Raw genomic sequence first — 20,131 nt, forward strand, 5'->3', positions numbered from 1 at the left:
TGAAAATCTTTTCTGGCCCCGAGAAACTAATTTTAGATTTGTGGGATGTCATATCTTAATGATAAAATTTACAGTTTTAAAGAGCTTGTTTATGATATTTCAGCTTCACTGAATCCCATGTATGTTCCCATCAACTATTTCACTTTATGTAAAATTTAATAAAAACAATAACAACATATATTTGTATAACATAATAAATGTCCCAAGGCACTTCACAGGAGCATTCCAAACAAAACGTAAGAACATATAAGGAGACCAAAAGATTGCTCAATGAGATAGGTTTTAAGGAGAGTCTGAAAGGTAGAAAGTGAAGGATAACCAGTGCATTTTACTCCTTGCTTTGATGGTAGAAAGTGAAAGTTAATCAGTGCATTTTACTTTTTGGTTTGGTGTGAGAATTATTCAGTGTGATTGGCTGCTTTTCTTGCTGATGACATCACTGTTCCTGGACACCTGGAGATTCTCTTGATTTGGCATCACATTCACAGTAACATCAGGAAAGGTGAAATCCATCCCACAGAGATCGCTAGATTTTTGTAGACAGCTTCTTTCTGGTCACTGGTGAATGTCATTGCTTCACTACTGACCGCAAAATCCAGGGCATTATGGTGTAATTTGTTTGCTCGTTGTGAATCGCCCAACACGTTGGACATTGGAAGAAAGACAGCAATGCTCCAACTCAATCTTTTTAGGAAGGGCTTCTGTTATTTCCAGCTTAATTTTCATCATACGAATTAGGAGCAGGAATAGGCCACTCAGCCCCTTGAGACTGCTTCGCCATTTAATAAGATAATGGCTGATCTGAATGTAACCTCAACTCAACATTCCTGCCTACACCCGATCAGTTGTTTTTCTTTTTGAGAAGCTCAAATGGTACTGCTAACTATTTTACTTTACTCATTATCATGAGCTGCTTAAGTGTTTGATACAGAGTGTCCATTCTTACTCTGCCAAAATATTCTCACAGCGATTTCATTGTTTCCCAATTTTCTTGCCATATTTTCATGTGTGTTCATGTTTATACAGGATAAGACACATGAGGTTAATCAGTGATTTATAGGAAAAACACTCAGTTGATGCTGCATTATCCAATTGCCTCTCCAATGTTAAGATATGAATTAACCAAATTTTCCCAGCTAAATGCCAGCAAAACTGAAGCTGCCCATTTCATGACCCCTGTCATCAGCTTTGGCTTTGACGTAATCATCAGCCGCCCACTACCACCTCCTTTGGCTCAGTCTGGTGGTGGAGAACCTTGATGTACTGTTTGACCTTGAGCTGAGCTTCCTCCATCACCCGCTTCTGCCCCAACTTTTCCTCTACTGCTGTTAAAACCCTAACCTGTGTCTTTATCACCTATAGTCTCAACTTCTCTAATGCTACACCAGCATTAGAGGCCTCCACCTCCCACTACTCACAATTCGTATTGGGGGTACACCAGAGATGCTTTGGGGAAGCACGGCAATTGCCCAGAAGTGCAAACTTCTCCTGGGCAATTGCTTTGCAATAGAAACCATCTGAGAATGTGATTTAAGTCGTAAACTTTGGATGGTTCCGACTGGGTTATACCAATAGATACCCAGAAAAGGATAGAAGGATTAAAACCACTTCTAACTTCTGGGTAACTACTGTACAGACCCAGGCTGACCCCCACAGGACTCCTGCTATCCCCTCAACCCCCCAAGGGCTCCCCCTACACCCCCCCAACTAACACCCCATGGGATTCCCCCACCCCCATAGGGCTCTTCTGCGCCCTCTCCCCACTGCCAGGCCCGACTCTCACCTCCAGGCTAGACCCAACTTGACCCGACCTGAGCCCCGACGCCTGACCTATGACCCCCGACCTCCAATCATCCCTCTGACCACTGACACCCCCCGACCTTTCCACCCCCAACACCCCCCACCGGCCTCAGTTCCCTCGATCTCCAGGTCCCTGCCCCGACCTCCGATTCCCCCGCCCCCCAAGTCCCATCCACTTACTTTAGATACTTACCTTCTCCTTGGCCTGTCAAGGGCCTTTAAACTTCAAAGGACCTTTAAATTTACCTGGTTTACGGCATCTAGTGCCATAAAAAAGGGACGTGGCCTCCTTCCCTTTGACTCTGCTGCACTTCGACGCTAGACCCCAAGGATGCACTCCACTGCCTGGATTTCACCCTGCCTGAATTGGAAGGTTGTGCGAGAGAGGCTGGGAAAAAATTCAGGTAAGAAATTGGGCACGGAGTGACAATCTGACCGATGCTGATTGCCACTCTGAGAAACTTTAGGCCCCTTGTCTTCTTCTAGTATAACCTGCTCTAGATATCCAGCATATTGATTTCAAGGTCCTCAACCTCAATTTGTTATGATGCAACAGATGATGTATGCCAGGCAGATCAAATCCATGAGGGGAAACTTGATCGTGCTATCATAACGGTTTTGCAATTTGTATTTATTTTGAGATGCATGCACTGAATTCGGAAGTAACAATTCCACCCAGACTTAAAAAAAAAACTAAAATTAAAATATTTATTAACGAAAGAAAAGATTTCAAGCACATACATAGAACTACAAATTACTACTATAATAACTCCTAAAATCCCTAATTAACCTGACTCCCAGTTACACCCCCTTGAAGGCAACAATACAAAAATAGATTTTTTTAGATTTTAAACAGATCCAGCAAATTAACACAATACCCTGGACAGTGGAATTCAAAATGGCTTTTTCCAGCTCCAGTTTTTGTAGACAGCAGGTTTATGCACAAATTCTGGAGGCTTCACACACTTCTGTTAGATCTTACAATGCGTTCCCCTGAAACATAGCCTCATTCTCCTTTGTATATATTTCTTTCTTTCTTAATATGTAAATTCTATTATTTCATAAGTGTTTAAAACTATATTTCCCTCATAACATAAAAACTTCACAATAAACCAGAAAAATATTATGAAAATTATTACACTTTCACCTTCAGAGCTTCAACCATCATAATCTATTTGTTTTTCCAGTCATGCATACCCTCTGCTCCTCAAACACTAGGCTACTCCCTTTTACACTGTGCTCCTCTTAACACTAGCTTATTGTTCCTCTCTTTGACAGTGCCTTTGCCTCTCCCTCCAAGTTTTTCCACTTTCTCTCCATTTAGTTTCTACTGAATGTCCACTGTTTTTCTCTACCTTGCAAAGTGCTTTGAGATCCCTCCTTGTATGTGAGAAACACTAAATGAGCATAGATTATTGTTGTTGAAAGCCTTGTTGGTGATCTAATAGGATTGTGATCCAGAGGGCAGGAGCATAGTGACTGAAGGATCTAGTCACTCAGGGTTCATGTCATTCACAGATGGCCGAACTAAAGAACAAAGATTGAAAGTATGAGACACAAATAAACAAAAGACTAAGACCACTAAACATTGCACAATTCAAAATCAGTATAAGAAAAATTTCTTGCAGAGACTCTAATAAAAGTCAGCACAAATATTTTACTGGTTGATCCTCCAGCCTGCATTACAGGACCTGTAAGGAACATAGGAACAGGAGGAGACAATTTAGCCCTTTGAGCCTGCTTAGCCATTCAGTTAGATCAAGGTTGATCTGTACTTCTGCCCCATTTACTCACCTTAACTCCCTACTCTTTGATACCTTTCCCTTACTTAAATTTAAAAATAAATTACCTAGCATCTACAGCCTTTTTGGGAGCAAATTTCAGATTTCCACTGCCTTTTGTGTGAAAAAGAGTTTTTTTTTGATTTTGCTGCTAAATGTCCTAAGTCTGCTAAACACTTGTGTTCTAGATTCCTCGACCAGAGGAAATAATTTCTGTGAGCTTATGATCAGGTGAGGAGGGGTGGAATGACTCTCCTCTTTTCCAATTCTCATTGGACCACAAGAGTTTTTTTTAAAAAGGGATATGCTGGCCAATTCAGTGAGTGTTTAACTGCTAACGTGATATGACAATAAAAGACACATACTGACATTTTCTTGAGCTTTTTGAAAAAAGGATAGTTTTTATTGTACTTAACCTGGTCTAAGAAAAACAATAAAAACCTCTCCAACTTACACACACACACACACACACACACTCTCTCTCTCACACAAGCAAATAGATTACAGATCGGGAAGATCGAGTAAGCAATTTAAAGTCAGTAAAGTTAGAGCTACATGGTCCTTGAAGGTTGATAATTGGTGACTTGGCTGGTTTTAGCCTGAACTCGGTGTTGAGACGGTTCAAAGATGTAGACAGACGTTTTATCTGTTCTTCTGAAGGTAGCAGCTAAACTGTTGAGTTCTTTTTAAAATCTGAGTGTGACACATGGAGAATCAAGCAACAGCAGACAGGATTCAAAACTTGCAAGTTGCCTGGGGAGAGAGAAAGACACACACAGGGATCTTGCTTCTTCAGCACCTCCTGTGCCTTTGGTCTGTAAAGAAAACAGGAGCTTAAACACACAGAGTTAGCTGGCTTGTCTCATGACCCTCTCCAACTGCCCAGTGACCTAAATATAGTCATGGCTAGTGTATTCCGGTTGTAACTTGATTGGATTATTGTTGGGAATTTATCAGCCAGAGTCCTTTGTCTGAAGTGATTACGTCTAATGCTGGTTCCCCACCCTGTTGACACTGGATGTCCTGCAAATGGGGACAGGGGATGTGGTTCATTCACATTCCCGTAAGGTAATTGACTTTGATGGGTTCTTCCAATCAGTTAGGTTCCACTTAATGGTATTGGAATGTAGAAGGGACAGTGGTGCCTGTGTACAGCTATCTTTGTGATTTCAAATCCCTGGAATATGGCTTTAATCTTTCAAAAAATTCAATTAGCAATACATTTATAAAGTAATTTCTTCATAAAGCATGGTTTCATAACAATCTATCTTCTCGAATCTCATAATCATTTTAAATATTTCTATTTGATCACCCCTGAGCCGTATAAACTCAAGGAAATACAAGCCAAGTTTATGCAGCTTGTCCTCATTATTTAACCCGTTAAATCATGATATTATTCTGATGGATGGTTCCCTACTCCAAGGCCAATATATTTTTCCTGAAGTGCAATCCCAAAACTGAATGCTGTACCACAGATAGGGTCAGACCAAAGCTATGTACAACTCAACCTTTACTTCCTGCCTACTTTGTATATTTATGTCCCTTTGTAACTTCCTATTTCCAGTCACCCAAATTACTGTGCCTTCTAACTTGGTGTCATCTGCAAACTTGAATATGCAACTCTCTATTTCTTCATCATTTTTATTTGGCAAAACACTGAGATCCCATTGCAGATCCCTGAGAACACCAAAGACTCCACTGAGAAGAAACCAACAAAGAGTTAAACAAGAAACTCAATGATGAGTTATTATGTGACTTGATACATTGTTAAACAAAGAGCTGAAGTGGATATTTGCATATTGCTATCAATGGCTTTGTAATCCCATTGACAGGGATGAGCAAAATGTCTCAATTCACAAAAGCAAAAATGAGCACAAGCAAGAGGATCAGAGATCCAAATGCCAATTAATCTTCAATTCCAAGAAGCTACAAATGCAAAATCTTATTATTTGCAGTTTCTAAATGAGTCAATTTTGGTTACTGTGTTTGACTTGGAATAATGTCAAATGAACACAAATAGAATTATGATGGTTAAAGCATGCAACATTTATTGGGCTGAATTTTGCCGTCAGCGAGCAGGGGGCAGGGCCGATGCGCAAAATGACGCGGGATGACGTCGAGGGGAACCCCCAATGTCATCCCGCCCCATTTAAATTTTCAGGAAGGTGAGGGCGCAGCCAAATCAGCTGTGAGGCCGCCGATCTGTCAATGGCCAATTGAGGCCATTGACAGGATCATTAAAACAATTAAAGGACCTGCCCATCCAACCTTAAGGTTGGTGGACAGGCCAGGAGCCCCGGTGGGGAATAGAAAAAACATGAAACCTCATCCACCGGCAGGATGAGGTTCATGTAGGGATTTAAAAAGGTGAATAAAGTTTTAGTGAAATTTATTAACATGTCCCATCTCGTGTGACATTGTCACATGAGGGAGACATGTTAAGGATTTTTTTTTTCTATTTTTAATGTTTATACAGCTGTCAGGTATCTCCCTGAGGCAGCACTTAGTCTCAGGGAGATGTGTGCTCTTTCGTGCGCATGCGCGGAAGAGCGCACTCTCGCATTTGGGGAATGCCCCCCCGCCCACACAGAAAGTGCATAGCATTTCCCGCCGGGCGTCACACTGGGCAGGCCTTAATTGGCCCGCCCACTTAAAATGGCGGCGGGCCCCACTTCTCCAGCGGGGATTGGCTCCCTGCCCGCTGGAAATCGGGTCGGGCCCACCTACCTGGTAGGCAGAAAATTCTGCCCGTTGTGTCATTTATGCAGTGAGTGCAGTAAAGACATGATATGATTATCTCTTTCATCCCTATCTTTTATAGCCTCCTTGATCCATAGTTAATATTCTCTGATACAGCATGTTATTGAGGAAGGCGAAAATTTTGCAAGAACTCTGCCCATTTACTCCTGACATTTCTATGTTTTAAAAAAAAAATGCACATTTACCAGCATTGATTGGTGATGTGACGATTTGGCCATTGTAACTGACTATGTAAATTGTTGTAAAAGGGGCAACAAAAGAAAATCTGCCAAGAATATGTGCTTAGAATTTATGGTTGGTGTAATTAGTGAATCAGCACTTCATGGGCTGAATTTTCCCCCCGTTGGCAGAGAGGTTAATAGGCGGACGCGTACGAGCGCACTTCCGATCAGCGTCCCCGATTGGAGGCATGCCGCCATTTTACGTGGGTGGGCCAATTAAGGCCCGCCCAGCGTGACGTCCGCAAGGAAGCGCTATGCGCTCCCTGTGCGGGCGGGGGAATCCCAAAATCGAGAGTACGCTCTTTCATGCATGTGCACGAAAGAGCGCACTCATCTCCCTGAGGCTAAGTGCTGCCTCAGGGAGATCGGCACTAAGTATGAAAAAGACAAAAATAGAAAAATAAAGTTTCCCTTACATGTCCCCTCGTGTGACAATGTCACATGAGTTGGAACATGTCCATAATTTTCACAAAACCTATATTTAAATTTTTAAAAAACCTACATGAAACCTCATCCCGCCCGTGGATGAGGTTTCATATTTTTCCTCGTTCCCGCCAGAGCCCCTGGCCTGCCCGCCAACCTTAAGGTTGGACGGGCAGGTCCTTTAATCACTTAATTGACCCTGTCAATGGCCTCAATTGGCCATTGACAGGTCAGCGGGCGCGCAGCTGATTTTGCTGCGCTCCCGCCTTCCTGAAAATTTAAATGGGGCGCGGTGACGTCGGGAGTTCCCCCCGACCTCACCGCGCATCATTTTACGTGTCGGCGAGCGGGCCCTGCCCCCACCCACCGACTCGTAAAATTCTGCCCCATGAATTTATATGACATTCTTCTGTCTGTTAATTTAATTGGCATTTAACAGTTTTGTTCAGTAAGTTAATACCTTTGCTAAAGAAGTGAACTGAGGAATTTAATGTGAACCCATTAAGCATTCATTAATAATGCCAACAGTGATTTCTTGGCTTTGATGTCTGCAAGTTGATATCACTGGCCAGCACATTGAGAAGAACTTTCTGTCCAAGTTATATCCTGAGAGCTGAAAACTACATAATGTTGCATTACTATCAAGGATTCAATCTATACTTATATATATTCTCAAATCACATCAAAAATTCTTTAGAAGCTGGTGGAAATTTTCAGTTATGATATTAATTTCTAAAAATGTCATTTTCTTTTCCTGCACATGGATACTTTCTGATAGGTGTGGCATTAACTACTACAGTCCACAGCGACTTGATCTTTCCTAGCTATGAGCATCTGTCTGAGTTCATACAGGAAACTGATTGGCTTCCCCTTGGTGTCATTCTACGTCAAATAACTCAATACCAATGGACTTGTCCCAACTCCACAGTGCACCACTAATCTCAGAGAGCTAGGTAAACAGAAGGATAGACAAATAGGAAATTTTGTTTATCAACACATATGCTGTTTGTCTATGTGCAATTGAGATTATAGCAAGAAAACAAATTACATTGTATAGTTCTAATATTTCAGGACCTGAGGAAAATGCATCTAATCTGATTCTTCGCTCATTCATCCTTTTAAGGACCCATCCTGGAAAGATGCTGTTTTGGGGTTTAGACACTTGACAGAAGAAGAACTCAAACTGTTTCCTGGATTTAGGTATTTATTTTCCCTAAAGGTTCTGAGCTATCCTAAAATGTCTTCACATGACGATGATATCACTGAATGCTCTAGTCCTGCAATGCAGAAATTGAATCCAGAGTCAAAACATCACTAATTAAACAACGGTTATTGGTGTACACTTTAGGTTAACGGACAATCTTTCTGAGTACGACTGGTCATCAAGAAAAGTTCAAACTGCTATTCTGAGTTGATAAAAATGCTCCTGGTTAATTTTCTAAAGAATAAGATTATCAGTGACCCTGTGTCAGAACACTTACCTGCAGACCATGCTGATAGTACTAAATCTCTTCCCATGATCATAGTCAGATCAACCTGTAGAGGGTTACAGCCACTCCGCCTGAAATCCCATTAAGTTCAATCAGGTTGAAGACAGAAGTGATTTTTTTTTTTAAGGCATCCGTTCCAAAAGAGAAAATAATTTGCACTTCAGGCCCTTGCATGTCTAAACAGACCAGAGTAATCAGTTCTGTTCAAATTTAGGCTCCCTCCTGAGTGGAAATCAAACTTTCTGCCCTCTCCAACTCTAGAATTTTGGGGCCAGGATATTTTTCTGTATTATAAGACAAAATACAGAATTTATTCATTAATACGCCTCACGCTAAGTCCTGATAAGTCCTAAGTGAAGAAGTGTTAAAACGGGAATTTCTTTTAGGGCCTCCCTGTTGTCACCACAGCAGCTTAAAATTATAAATGTATTTGATATAGTAAATTGTTCCAAGGAGCTTCACTGGAGTATTATCAGAGAAAATCTGATGCTGAATCACATAGAGATCTATTAGGACAGGTGGCCAAAAATTTGGTCATATGGGTATATTTTAAGCAGAATCTTGAAAAAGGAGTGTGACAGTAACAATGCAGAAGTTTTAGGAACAGGATTCCAGAGGTTAGGGCCTGAGCAATGGAAGGTACGGCCGGCTGTGGTGGGGTGATGGAAAACGGGGTTGCACAAGACACCAGCTGTAGGAGCAGAGAAATCTCCAAGGGTTTTGGGGCAGGAAGAGGTTACAGCTATAAGAAGGGACCAAGTCATGGAAGGATTTGAACACAAATCATTCTTTCAAGGCTTTCACATCTCTTTTAAGATGTGCAAGTTTATTGTCTCAGTCCAAGTACATGAATAAACAGTCAATGACAGTTATGGGGGAAGACTTCTTCTGTCGCCTATGTGTATTGAAATTGCAAAGCCATTCATAAATTATGAGGTTTACAGTTTTGTTCGACCTCACACATAGAACAAATCTTCCCCACCACTGGTTTTTGGTATGACCCAACAACAAACAGATCTGCTTCCCATTCATGAATATTCTGTTTTGCAGCTATGGTTGGTTTAACACTGCACTAATGTTGGAGGGAAAGAGCTATTTACCGTGGTTGATGGAGAGGTAAGATGCAATGATTTTTATCCACATCATTTCTGCTCAGTATTGGCTAGCTGATCTGAGGTGACTGAGGATCTCAATCCTGATAAGAGCTACAATAAATATAGTAAAATAAAATTAAGCCTTCATCTAAGGTTTTAGGGAGGTGAGAATTCTTCTTGGCCCAATTCCAAGCTGGGAAACAGCACTGTGTAGGCCTGAGATCAGCTGCCAGTGACTGTAGTGCCTCCACAGTGATTTCTTATTTGAGCCCCATTGCAACTTGGAAGCATTGAATGATGAAGAAAAGATGAGATGGTTAGTTTTAGTAGAGAAAGCCTAAAGTTTATTCCTGTGCTATAAGTGTTAGCAAGACATATAGAAATATAATTTTAAATGACAATACGGATTCCGGTAACAAACTTCACAGACATCTTTCATCTTATTTAAGGTTAAAAGAACATGGAGTTCAGTTTGTTCAGAAGAAAATCACTTCCTTCCAAGAGGTATTCGTGACTAACATTATGACATATAATGCCTGAGGTAGTTTTCCTATGTAACATCATTAGTGTGTCTATGTTTTTTGTGCGTCAGTGTGTTCTTACACATGCTGTTTGTTTTATGCATGTATCTATGATAGTTATCTCCAGACTTTGATGTGACAGTGAATTGTACAGGTATCCGAGCTCAAGAGCTGCAGCCAGACCCAGAACTCCAACCTGCTAGAGGGCAGATCATAAAGGTACTCTATATCTTGCAATCACTAGGGGTTCAGGAGAATGGGTAATTATTCTTTTCTTCCTATTTCATGATTTCTTCACAGCAGACACCAAGAGGGTGGCAAGAGCCTTGACTAAGGCAGCTCTTTATATGGCTCTGTAACTAGAATGCTGAAGTTCCAATGAACTGCCCTGATGTGTCTAACCCTCTGCTGCATCATAGACTACATAAATTGTTGTAATAATATTCATAATATCACTAAAGCGGGCTGGGAAAATCGACGAAGGGGAAGATCAGTGGTTGAGCAGTGGCAGAATTTAAGCAGATATTTCATAACGCTCAGCAAAAGTTCATCTCAGTCAAAAAGAAGGACTCGATGAGGAGGATGAACCACCCGTGATTAACAAAGGTGGTCAAAAACTATGGCATACAAAACAGTGAAAACTAGTGGTAGGCAGGAGGATTGGGAATTTTTTAAAGAACCAGCAGCGGATGCCTAAAAAGCTAATAAAAAGGGAGAAAATTGATCAAAGTAAATTGACAACAAATATAAAAACAAACAGCAAGAGCTTCTACAGGTATATAAAAAGAAAGAGAGTAGCTAAATTGAGCATGGGACCCTTGGAGGATGCGACTGGAGAATTGATAACAGGGAACAGGGAAATGGTAGATAATTTATACTAATAATTTATATCGGTCTTCATGGTGGAGGACACTATAAACATCCCAAAGATATCAGATAAGCAAGGAGCTAATGGGAGGAAAGACCTTGTAACAGTCTCTATCACGAGGGACAAAGTATTTGACAAACTAATGAGACTAAAGGCAGACAAGTCGCCAGGATCTGATGGCATGCATCCAAGCGTTTTAAAGGAAGTGGCTGCAGATATAGTGGAGGCATTGATTAAAATATTCCAGAACTCACTGGATTCCGGGAAGGTCCCAGCAGTTTGGAAAACTACTAATGTGACGCCCCTGTTCAAGAAGGGAGGGAGACAAAAAGCAGGAAACTATAGGCCAGTCAGCCTAACATCTGTTGTTGGGATAACGCCAGAGTCCATTATTAAGGAAGAAATAGCAGGACATTTAGAAAAGCTTAACGCAATCAAACAGAGTCAACATGGTTTTGTGAATGGGAAATCATGTTTGACAAATTTGCTAGAGTTCTCTGAGGATATAACAAGCAGAGCTGATAAAGGTGAACCGTTAGATGCAGTATATTTGGATTTCCAGAAGGCATTCGATAAGATGCCACATGGAAGGTTATTCCACAAGATAGGAGCTCACAGAATTGGGGGTAATGTATTAGCATGGACTGAGAATTGGTTAATACACAGAAGACAAGAGAGTCGGGATTAATGGGCAGGATTTTCCTGTCGGTGAGCAGGGGGAGGGGCCCACTTGCCGACGCGTAAAATGACGTGCGGTGAGGTCGGGGGGAACTCCCGATGTCACCGTGCCCCATTTAAATTTTTCAGTAAGCGGGGGCGCAGCAAAATCAGCTGCACGCCTGTCAATGGCCAATTGAGGCCATTGACAGAATAATTACACTAATTAATGGGCCTGCCTGTCCAACCTTAAGGTTGGCGGGCAGGCCAGGAGCCCCAACGGGAATTAGAAAAAGCATGAAACCTCATCCACAGACGGGATGAGATTTCATGTAGGTTTTTAAAAATTTTAATAAAGTTTTTGTAAAAATTATGGAAATGTCCCAACTCATGTGACAGTGTCACATGAGGGGACATGTCAGGGAAATTTTATTTTTCTATTTTTAGCTTTTCTACATTTAGAGCTGATCTTCCTGAGGCAGCACTTAGCCTCAGGGAGATGAGTGTGCTCTTTTGTGCACATGCGCGAAATAGCACACTCTTGAATTTGGGACCCCCACCCCCCCAGCCCGCACAGGGAGTTCACAGCGCTCCCGTGCAGATGTCACGCTAGGTGGGCCTTTATTGGCCCGCCCACGTAAAATGGCGCCGTGCCCCCGATTGGGGACGCCAATCGGAAGCGCGCTTGTGCACGCCTGCCCTTCAACTTCGCCCCCGATGGGAGGAAAATCCTGCCCAATGGGTCTTTTTCAGCTTGGAAAGACGTAACTAGTGGAGTGCCACAAGGATCAGTCTTAGGGCATCAATTATTTACTATATATGTTAATGACTTGGAGGTGGGGGCAGAGTGTAATGTGTCCAAATTTGCTGACAATACAAAAATAGGTGGGAGGGCATGTTGTGATGAGGACATAAGGAATCTGCAAGGGGATATAGACAGGTTGAGTGAGTGGGCAAAAACTTGGCAGATGGAGTTTAATGTGTGAGGTCATGCACTTTGGTAGGAAGAATCAGAAGGTAGACTATTATTTAAATGGAGCGAGACTCCAAAAAAGTGCAGCACATAGGGATCTGGGTCTTCTTGTGCATGAAACACAAAATGTTAGCATGCAGGGGCAGCAAGTAATTAAGAAGGCAAATGGAATTTTGGCCTGTATTGCTAGAGGGCTGGGGTTTAGAAATAGGCAAGTTTGTTACAACTGTACAGGGTGTTGGTGAGGCTGCACCTGGAATATTGTGTAAAGTTTTGGTCCCCGTATTTAAGAAAGGGTATACTGGCATCAGAGGAAGTTCAAAAGAGATTCACTAGGCTGATTCCTGGAATGAAGGGGTTGACTTGTCAAGACTGGCTAAACAGGCTAGGCCTTTATTCATTAAGAGTTTAGAAGCGTGAGGGGGGATCTTATTGAAACGTACAAGATTCTGAGGGGGCTTGACAGCGTAGATGTTGAGAAGGTGTTTCCACTAGTGGGGGAAATTCGAACTAGGGGACATAGTAGAGAATTTTCCCTATGGCGGGCGGGAGCAGGCGGGGCCGGGCACGGAGGCGATCACCGCCCGCGATCAGCTGCACGCCGCCATTGGCCCGCCCAGCGTAACACATGGCCAGTAGTGCTTAGCGCTACCTGTGCGAGCAGGGGGAGGAGGAAGAGTCGGGGCCTGCACTGTTTCGCGCATGCACACAAAAGAGCGCAGCAATGTCCCTGAGGCACAGGGGTGCTCAGGGAGATTAAGTAGATGATGAAACTTTTTTAAAAATAAAGTAAAAAATTATTTAAACATGTCCCCTCATGTGACACGTTTGTGAAGTTTGCAAAATTTATTTAATTATTTTATAAAACCTTCAGGAAACCTCATTCCGCCCGTGGATGAGGTTTCCTGAAAAACGCGAAGGCCGCTAGCGTTGCTAATAAGTTAAATTACTTATTTAATGGCCTTAATAGGCCGTTGATAGGCAGCTGCGCACCCGCCGAACGAAATATCGAAATGACGCGCGATGACATTGGGACGCATGCCTGATGTCATCTCGCGCCATTTTATGTGTCAGCGTGTCGGGCCCGCCCCCGCAAGCCGACGGCAATATTCTGCCCATAGTTACGAAATAAGGGGATACTCATTTAAAACTGAGATGCGAAGGAATTTATTTCCTCAGAGGGGAGCGAATGTCTGGAATCCTCTAACCCACAGAGTTGTGGAGGCTAGATATTTAAAGAGGAGATAGATAGATTTTTGAAATATCGGGGAGCTGAGGGCTATGAGGAATGGGCATGAAAGAGGAGTTGAGGCCTGGGCAGATCAGCCATGATCTTATTGAATGGCGGGGCAGGGTTGAGGGGCCAAATGGCCTACTCCTACTCCTATTTCTTATGTTCTTATGTAACACAACATATTTCAGAGTGCCTCTACTGAAAGCAGTGGAAGTGACAAATTTGGACTGGCATGAATGCCAATCTGAAGTCATCCGATGCATTGGAAACCATGTTACCAAGTTAGCAAGATATTCCTTTTATACTTTTAAGTTATTTGGATCCAACCACTGCAGTTGGGTTAATTGGAATTTTAGTCCACCCAAATACCATTTTTAAACTTAGGAAATTATGGCCAGGATTTTGCCCTCATTGGGCGGGCTCGGCGAGGGCCCGCAGGAGCAGTTGGGAAGCCGACTGCCGTCTGCGATCGGGGCCCGACCATGATTTCACACTGGCGGGCCAATTAAGGTCTGCCCAGCGTGAAACTCGCGCTGCAGCACTCAGCGCTGCCTGTGGTGGGGTTGGGAGGGGGTGGTTGCAGAGGGAGGAGCGTGAGCACGCAGGTTCGCGCATACGAGCGAGTGCATGCAGGAAAAGCTCTCTGAGGCACAGAGCTACCTCAGGGAGATTAAGATTTTGAAAAATAAAAAAGAAAAATGTTTAAAATGTTAACAATATGCCGTCTCATGTGACTCTGTAACATGAGCAGGGTCATGTTAGAAATCAGTTTGAAAATTTTTTTTAAATGACGGATCAAAACCTCATCCCACCTGTGGATGAGGTTTCGCAAAATGTCCAAAGGGCACTTGGCCTTTTCGCCTGCCTGCCAACCGTAAGGTTGGATGGGCAGCAAAAAATTTAATTCACTTAGATTTTTAATTGCCTTAATAGGCCTGTTAATTGTCAGCGCACGCGCTGCCGACTCCTGCGCACGCCTGCCGACTGAAATATTGTGTGTCATTTTACACTTGTTCGGGTTGGGTGCCTGCCCCTCCCCCCACTCCCCCCTGATGAACAGAAAATTCTGCCCTATGAGCCCAACATTAACACTGCTGAAAATATCTCAGTATTAGATTGCTTTTTTCTTATAGGAGTTATTATTGACAAATAATTTACCACAGTCCTAATATGCACCGAATATACCTGAATTTCAGAAATACAATATTTTTCACTTATTTCAAGCTACCTAATATTGCAGTTGTTTAATCTCTCATCTATTTAAAATTTTTATCAGGTTTATGCACCATGGATAAAGCACTTCATTCTGTCACACGATGAAAGGACTGGGATTTATTCCGAACCATATATTATACCAGGGTAAGTATAATCAAAGCACTTAAAGGACTGAAGGCTACAAGGTAACTATAGTGAAGATCGATGGGAGAACAGTTTGTCTGAATGGAGAAAATAAAAAAAATGCTACAATTATCCTAATGTCTGTCAAGTTCTCTGGAATTTTGTTTCTTTCCTTTTCTGCCAGCCTGCATTATCTTTGATTTTGATCGTCTCTCTCCTTTCCCTCTCAGCCCTATTGCTTTTCCTATATGCTATTTATTTTCTACTCTTCCATAGTTCAGTTGAATAAATAGTCAAAAATAAGCTGTGACAGAAAGCTTTATGAACTTGCTATTCTTACGTTTATAAACTTGCTAATCCAGAAACAACATTGTTCACAGGATATTGTATGACAAAATAATTTTCCTTTTCCCCTTTTTTGAGGATGCGAATCCTTCCTTTTTTTTGATCTGCCAACCCCTGCACTGATATTAATGGGTGTGCAATATGAAACTGGTGACTAGGAGATGTGAAAAAGGAGCTTAGATCAACCTCCCTCTACCTGTCTTACCTCCCTGCGAGGAAGTGTCAGTCCTCTGTATTGTACCTTGCCATGCAGGATGGCAAGATTCAGTGTGCTAAGACTCAGGATTGCTTTTGTGGTTCCTCACACAATGAGCTCTCTATCAGCTAAACTTTCATGACGGGGTTAGAGTCAGGGTTGCCAATCAGAACAAAGATATTCCTGCTCTCCCCAAGAGGATTGTGCATATGGAGAAGTGAATTGAAAGGACGATCCAGTACACTTGCTGCAAACAACTAAGAATGCCCCCAGCTCATAAGGAAAAGAAATAAGAATAATACAAGTTGCCCACCTGTACAAATTATTCAGCATACATATTATAACACTATTACTGGCTGAGAAGTAAGTTTCGTATCGGGAGAAAGGTTGTGTGCCACCTTCAATTTGAAAACCGCATTGCAGTCAGTTTTATTGTTTTCTTATTTCAGGAGCAAGTTAGTAACCGTGGGAGGAATCTTCCAGCTTGGGAATTGGAATGAGGAGAATGATCCCAAAGACCACAACAAAATATGGGAAGGTGGCTGCAAACTTGTACCTAGTCTGAAGGTTTGCACTTAAGAATTTTATTCCACTATATTGGAAATCAGAATTCCTGTGGAGAAAAAACACATGGAAACCCATATGAATGATTAATTTCTGTTCATTACTTAACAAATTAACTTCTTGCAGAATGCCAGGATAGTTGAAGACTGGACTGGACTTCGACCTGCCCGTAACAGGATCTGTATAGAACGACAGACCTTTCATGCAGGACCAGAGAAATTTGAGGTATGACACCAAAGCAGAAATAATAAATTTTGAAAATGGTTAACAAAAGAAAAAGGACGAGGAAGAATGAAATAAACTTAAAATAAAGCATCAAACATAAAGTTGCACTCCACTGCAATCATTGAGGAATATTTTTCTTTAATTTGCTTAATTACAGCTGATGATACATGCAGCAAATTATCAATTTGTCATATCCACATTCAAAGCATGTATTCAGTACACCAATAATTATGGGCAGAATTTTGCCCTTGGCATGTGGGATCGGTGGGGGCGGTCGGGAAGCCGACCGCTACCCACGATCAGCAGTGCTCTGCGATCCTACACGGGTGGGCTAATTAAGACCCGTCCAGCGTGATATGCGAGTGGCAGCGCTGAGTGCTACCTGTGCAGGTGGGGGGAGGAGGGCGAACAGGTCCAGCGTGCATTTCACGCACACGCGCAAAAGAGCACGGAGCTGCCTCAGGGAATGAAGAATATATTGAACAAATTTTTGAACAACAAAAAAAATTAATGAAACATGCCCCCTCATTTGACTCTGTCACATGAGCAGGGACATGTTTTTAATTAAAAATTAAAGTTTTTATTTCATTTATATTTGCTTTGGAAACTTCATCTCGCCTGTGGATGAGGTTTCCAAAAAAATGCAAAGGCCGCTTGGCCTTTTCACCTGCCCTTGAGGTTGAACGGGGCAGTGAAAAACTATGAACAATTGATAACTTAATAGCCTTAATAGGCCTTTTAATTGTCGGCAGGCACGCTGTCAGCTCTGGCGTGTGCCCGCCGACCAAACTATCGCGAGAGTGTGCGTTGACGTCAGCATGCTCGACCAATGTCAACGCATGTCATTTCACGCTTGGTCGGGTCGGGCGTGCACCCACCCACCGAGCTAAAAATTCTGCCCTATGTTTCTAAACTATTCAGTGCAAGTTTTATTTGGCTTTTCTGTGCTATTAAAGAAGGAATTTTAATTTTTATAGCACCTTTCATGTTCTCAGGAAGTCACAAAGCAACTTACAGCCAATGAATTACTTCTGAATTGTAGTTTTGTTTGAAAACATGACAACCAATTTGTTTACAGCAAGGCTTCACAAGCAGCCAAGAGATAACCAATCAGTTAGTCAGTTTTAGATGTTGTTAGTCGAGGGTAAGTATTGGCCGAAACATTTGCTTTCTTCAGATTGTGTCAGGGGATCTTTTAATTCCATCCAAATATACAGGGTTTTGGCCGCCTGTTATATGCAGAACCTGATATTTAATTCCATTGACTGCAATGGAACAGAATATCAGGTGCTGCATAGATCCGATATCATCCTACCTCCCAAGAGAAATTTCTGTCCCACTATCTGCAATGCAGCTTCTCTAAAAGGGCTGCACTCCTTTAGTACTGCACTGAAGTGTTAGCCTAGATTACGTGCTGAAATCGCAGTGGAGCTTGAGCTGCAAGCGTCTGACTCAGAGGTGACAGTGGTACGAATGAATCAAGCTAACCATTATAATGAGAAATGTGGTGCATCCATCGATCCCATCAAACTAACTTAGAACTTTACCTAAAGATTGCAGGTTAGGTGCAACGCTTCTTTAATTGTGACGGCAGAGGAGTGGAATTTTGTCATGCTACTGCGGGTCCTGCCACTGTAAATTGGTCCTGATCAACACGCTTAAAGGTTAAAATATGAGTAAGGAAGTCTCAGAGGGCTGGATTTTCAGCCCTGCTTGGGCCCAATTAGGAAGCAGGCGGGAGCTGAAAATAGATCTGGCCTGTATGCCAGTTTCCCGGCTCCATCTTATCTCCAGGCCAATTCTGCAGAGGCCAGATCAGGGGGCCAGGAGGATTACCTAGCAGCATGCAGCAGGTAGCTGATCAGGCTCATTAAGAGCCTAATTGTCCAGGTTCCTGTAGGCGGCGGAGGCCAGTTTGGGCTGCCTGGAGGCAGCCTCAGAGCAGCATGCCAGGAAGCCAGTCCTCCAGGCAGGACTAGGGACTGTCCCTGTTGATTGAGTCCAGGAACCAGGAACAGCCTTATGGAAGTGTTCCCAACCCTCATCCCCACAGTGAGAGTCTTGCTGCTAAATCTAGTTTTAATTAAAGATATGAAAAAGTTGGAGGCAGGGTGCCTCCATGTTGAAGTACCCTCTCTCTTACTTGCCTACCATTACAGCCTGCTGTTTCTTTCAAGCTGGAAGGCCTCTGATTTGCCCTGCAACTTCGAGAGCCTATCTGTCAACTTTCATGAGATGGTGAACCTGGCCTCTGATCATTAATTGGCTGCCCTAGGGACAGCTTCAGGACCCAGAAACCATCCCAATCTCTGTTTCCTGCTCCCAGAGGGAAGATCCAGGCAGAGTCACAGCATCCAGGGGCCTGCAGCGATTCAAGTGAATTTGCTTTCCTTTGGAAGTGAAAATTACTTAGAGTCATAGAGGTCTACAGCACAGAAAAAGATCCTTCGGCCCATCGAGTCTGTGCCAGTCAAACAAGTACCTAACTATCCTAATCCCATTTTCCAGCACTAGGCCCATAGCCTTGTATGCCATGGCATCACAAGTGCACATCCAAATACTTCTTAAATGTTATGAGGGTATCTGCCTCTACCACCCTTTCAGGCAGTGAGTTCCAGATTCCCACCACCCTCTGGGTGAAAAAATTCTTCCTCACATCCCCTCTAAACCTCCTGCCCCTTACCTTAAATCTATGCCCCGTGGTTATTGATCCCTCCACCAAGGAGAAAAGTTCCTTCCTGTCTGCCCTATCTATGCCCCTCATAATTTTATATACAATCATGTCCCCCCTCAATCTCCTCTGCTCCAGGGAAAATAACCCCAGTCTATCCTATATCTCCTCATAACTAAAACTCTCCAGCCCAGGCAACATCCTGGTAAATCTTCTCTGCACTCTCTCTAGTGCAATCACATCCTTCCTATAATGCAAATTCCAGAACTGCACACAATACTCTAGCTGTGGCCTAGTCAGCATTTTATACAGTTCCAGCATAGCCTCCCTGCTCTTATATTCTATGCCTCGGCTAATAAAGGCAAGTATCCCATATGCCTTCTTAACCACCTTATCTACCTGTCCCGCTACCTTAAGGGACCGGTGGACATGCACACCAAGGTCCCTCTGATCCTCGGTACTTCCCAGGGTCCTACCATTCATCGTGTATTCCCATGCCTTATTTGTCCTGCCCAGGTGCATCACCTCACACTTATCTGGATTAAATTCCGTTTGCCACTGATCAGCCCATCTGACCAGCCCATCTATATCCTCCTGTTATCTAAGGCTATCCTCCTCATTATTTACCACCCCACCACTTTTCGTGTCGTCTGTGAACTTACTGATCAAACCTCTTACATTCAAGTCTAAATCGTTTATATATACCACAAACAGCAAGGGACCCAACACCGATCCTTGTTGAACCCCACTGGACATAGGCATCCAGTCACAAAAACACCCCTCGACCATCACCCTCTGCTTCCTGTCACTTAACCAATTCTGGATCCAATTTGCCAAATTGCCTTGGATCCCATGGGCTCTTACCTTCGTTATCAGTCTCCCATGCGGGACCTTATCAAAAGCCTTGCTGAAATCCAAGTAGACTACGTCAAATGCATTGCCCTCATCTACACACCTGCTCACCTCTTCG

The 20,131-nt window shown here is 42.8% G+C and overlaps 1 protein-coding gene across 4 annotated transcripts in view; it reads left to right on the top strand.

Annotated features, from left to right (window-relative positions):
- Positions 1-20,131, top strand: part of LOC144687864 (D-amino-acid oxidase-like) — a 31,192-nt gene that overhangs the window by 7,056 nt on the left and 4,005 nt on the right. For all 4 annotated transcript variants that reach the window (XM_078554417.1, XM_078554418.1, XM_078554414.1 and 1 more), the window contains 7 exons: positions 8,109-8,185; positions 9,526-9,591; positions 10,019-10,073; positions 10,208-10,309; positions 15,099-15,181; positions 16,151-16,268; positions 16,392-16,490. In XM_078554417.1, the coding sequence (XP_078410543.1) occupies positions 8,109-8,185; positions 9,526-9,591; positions 10,019-10,073; positions 10,208-10,309; positions 15,099-15,181; positions 16,151-16,268; positions 16,392-16,490 (600 nt within the window). The remainder of the gene's footprint in view (positions 1-8,108; positions 8,186-9,525; positions 9,592-10,018; positions 10,074-10,207; positions 10,310-15,098; positions 15,182-16,150; positions 16,269-16,391; positions 16,491-20,131) is intronic.

Source organism: Cetorhinus maximus, chromosome 12, assembly GCF_964194155.1.
Source record: "Cetorhinus maximus chromosome 12, sCetMax3.hap1.1, whole genome shotgun sequence".
NCBI lineage: Eukaryota > Metazoa > Chordata > Chondrichthyes > Lamniformes > Cetorhinidae > Cetorhinus > Cetorhinus maximus.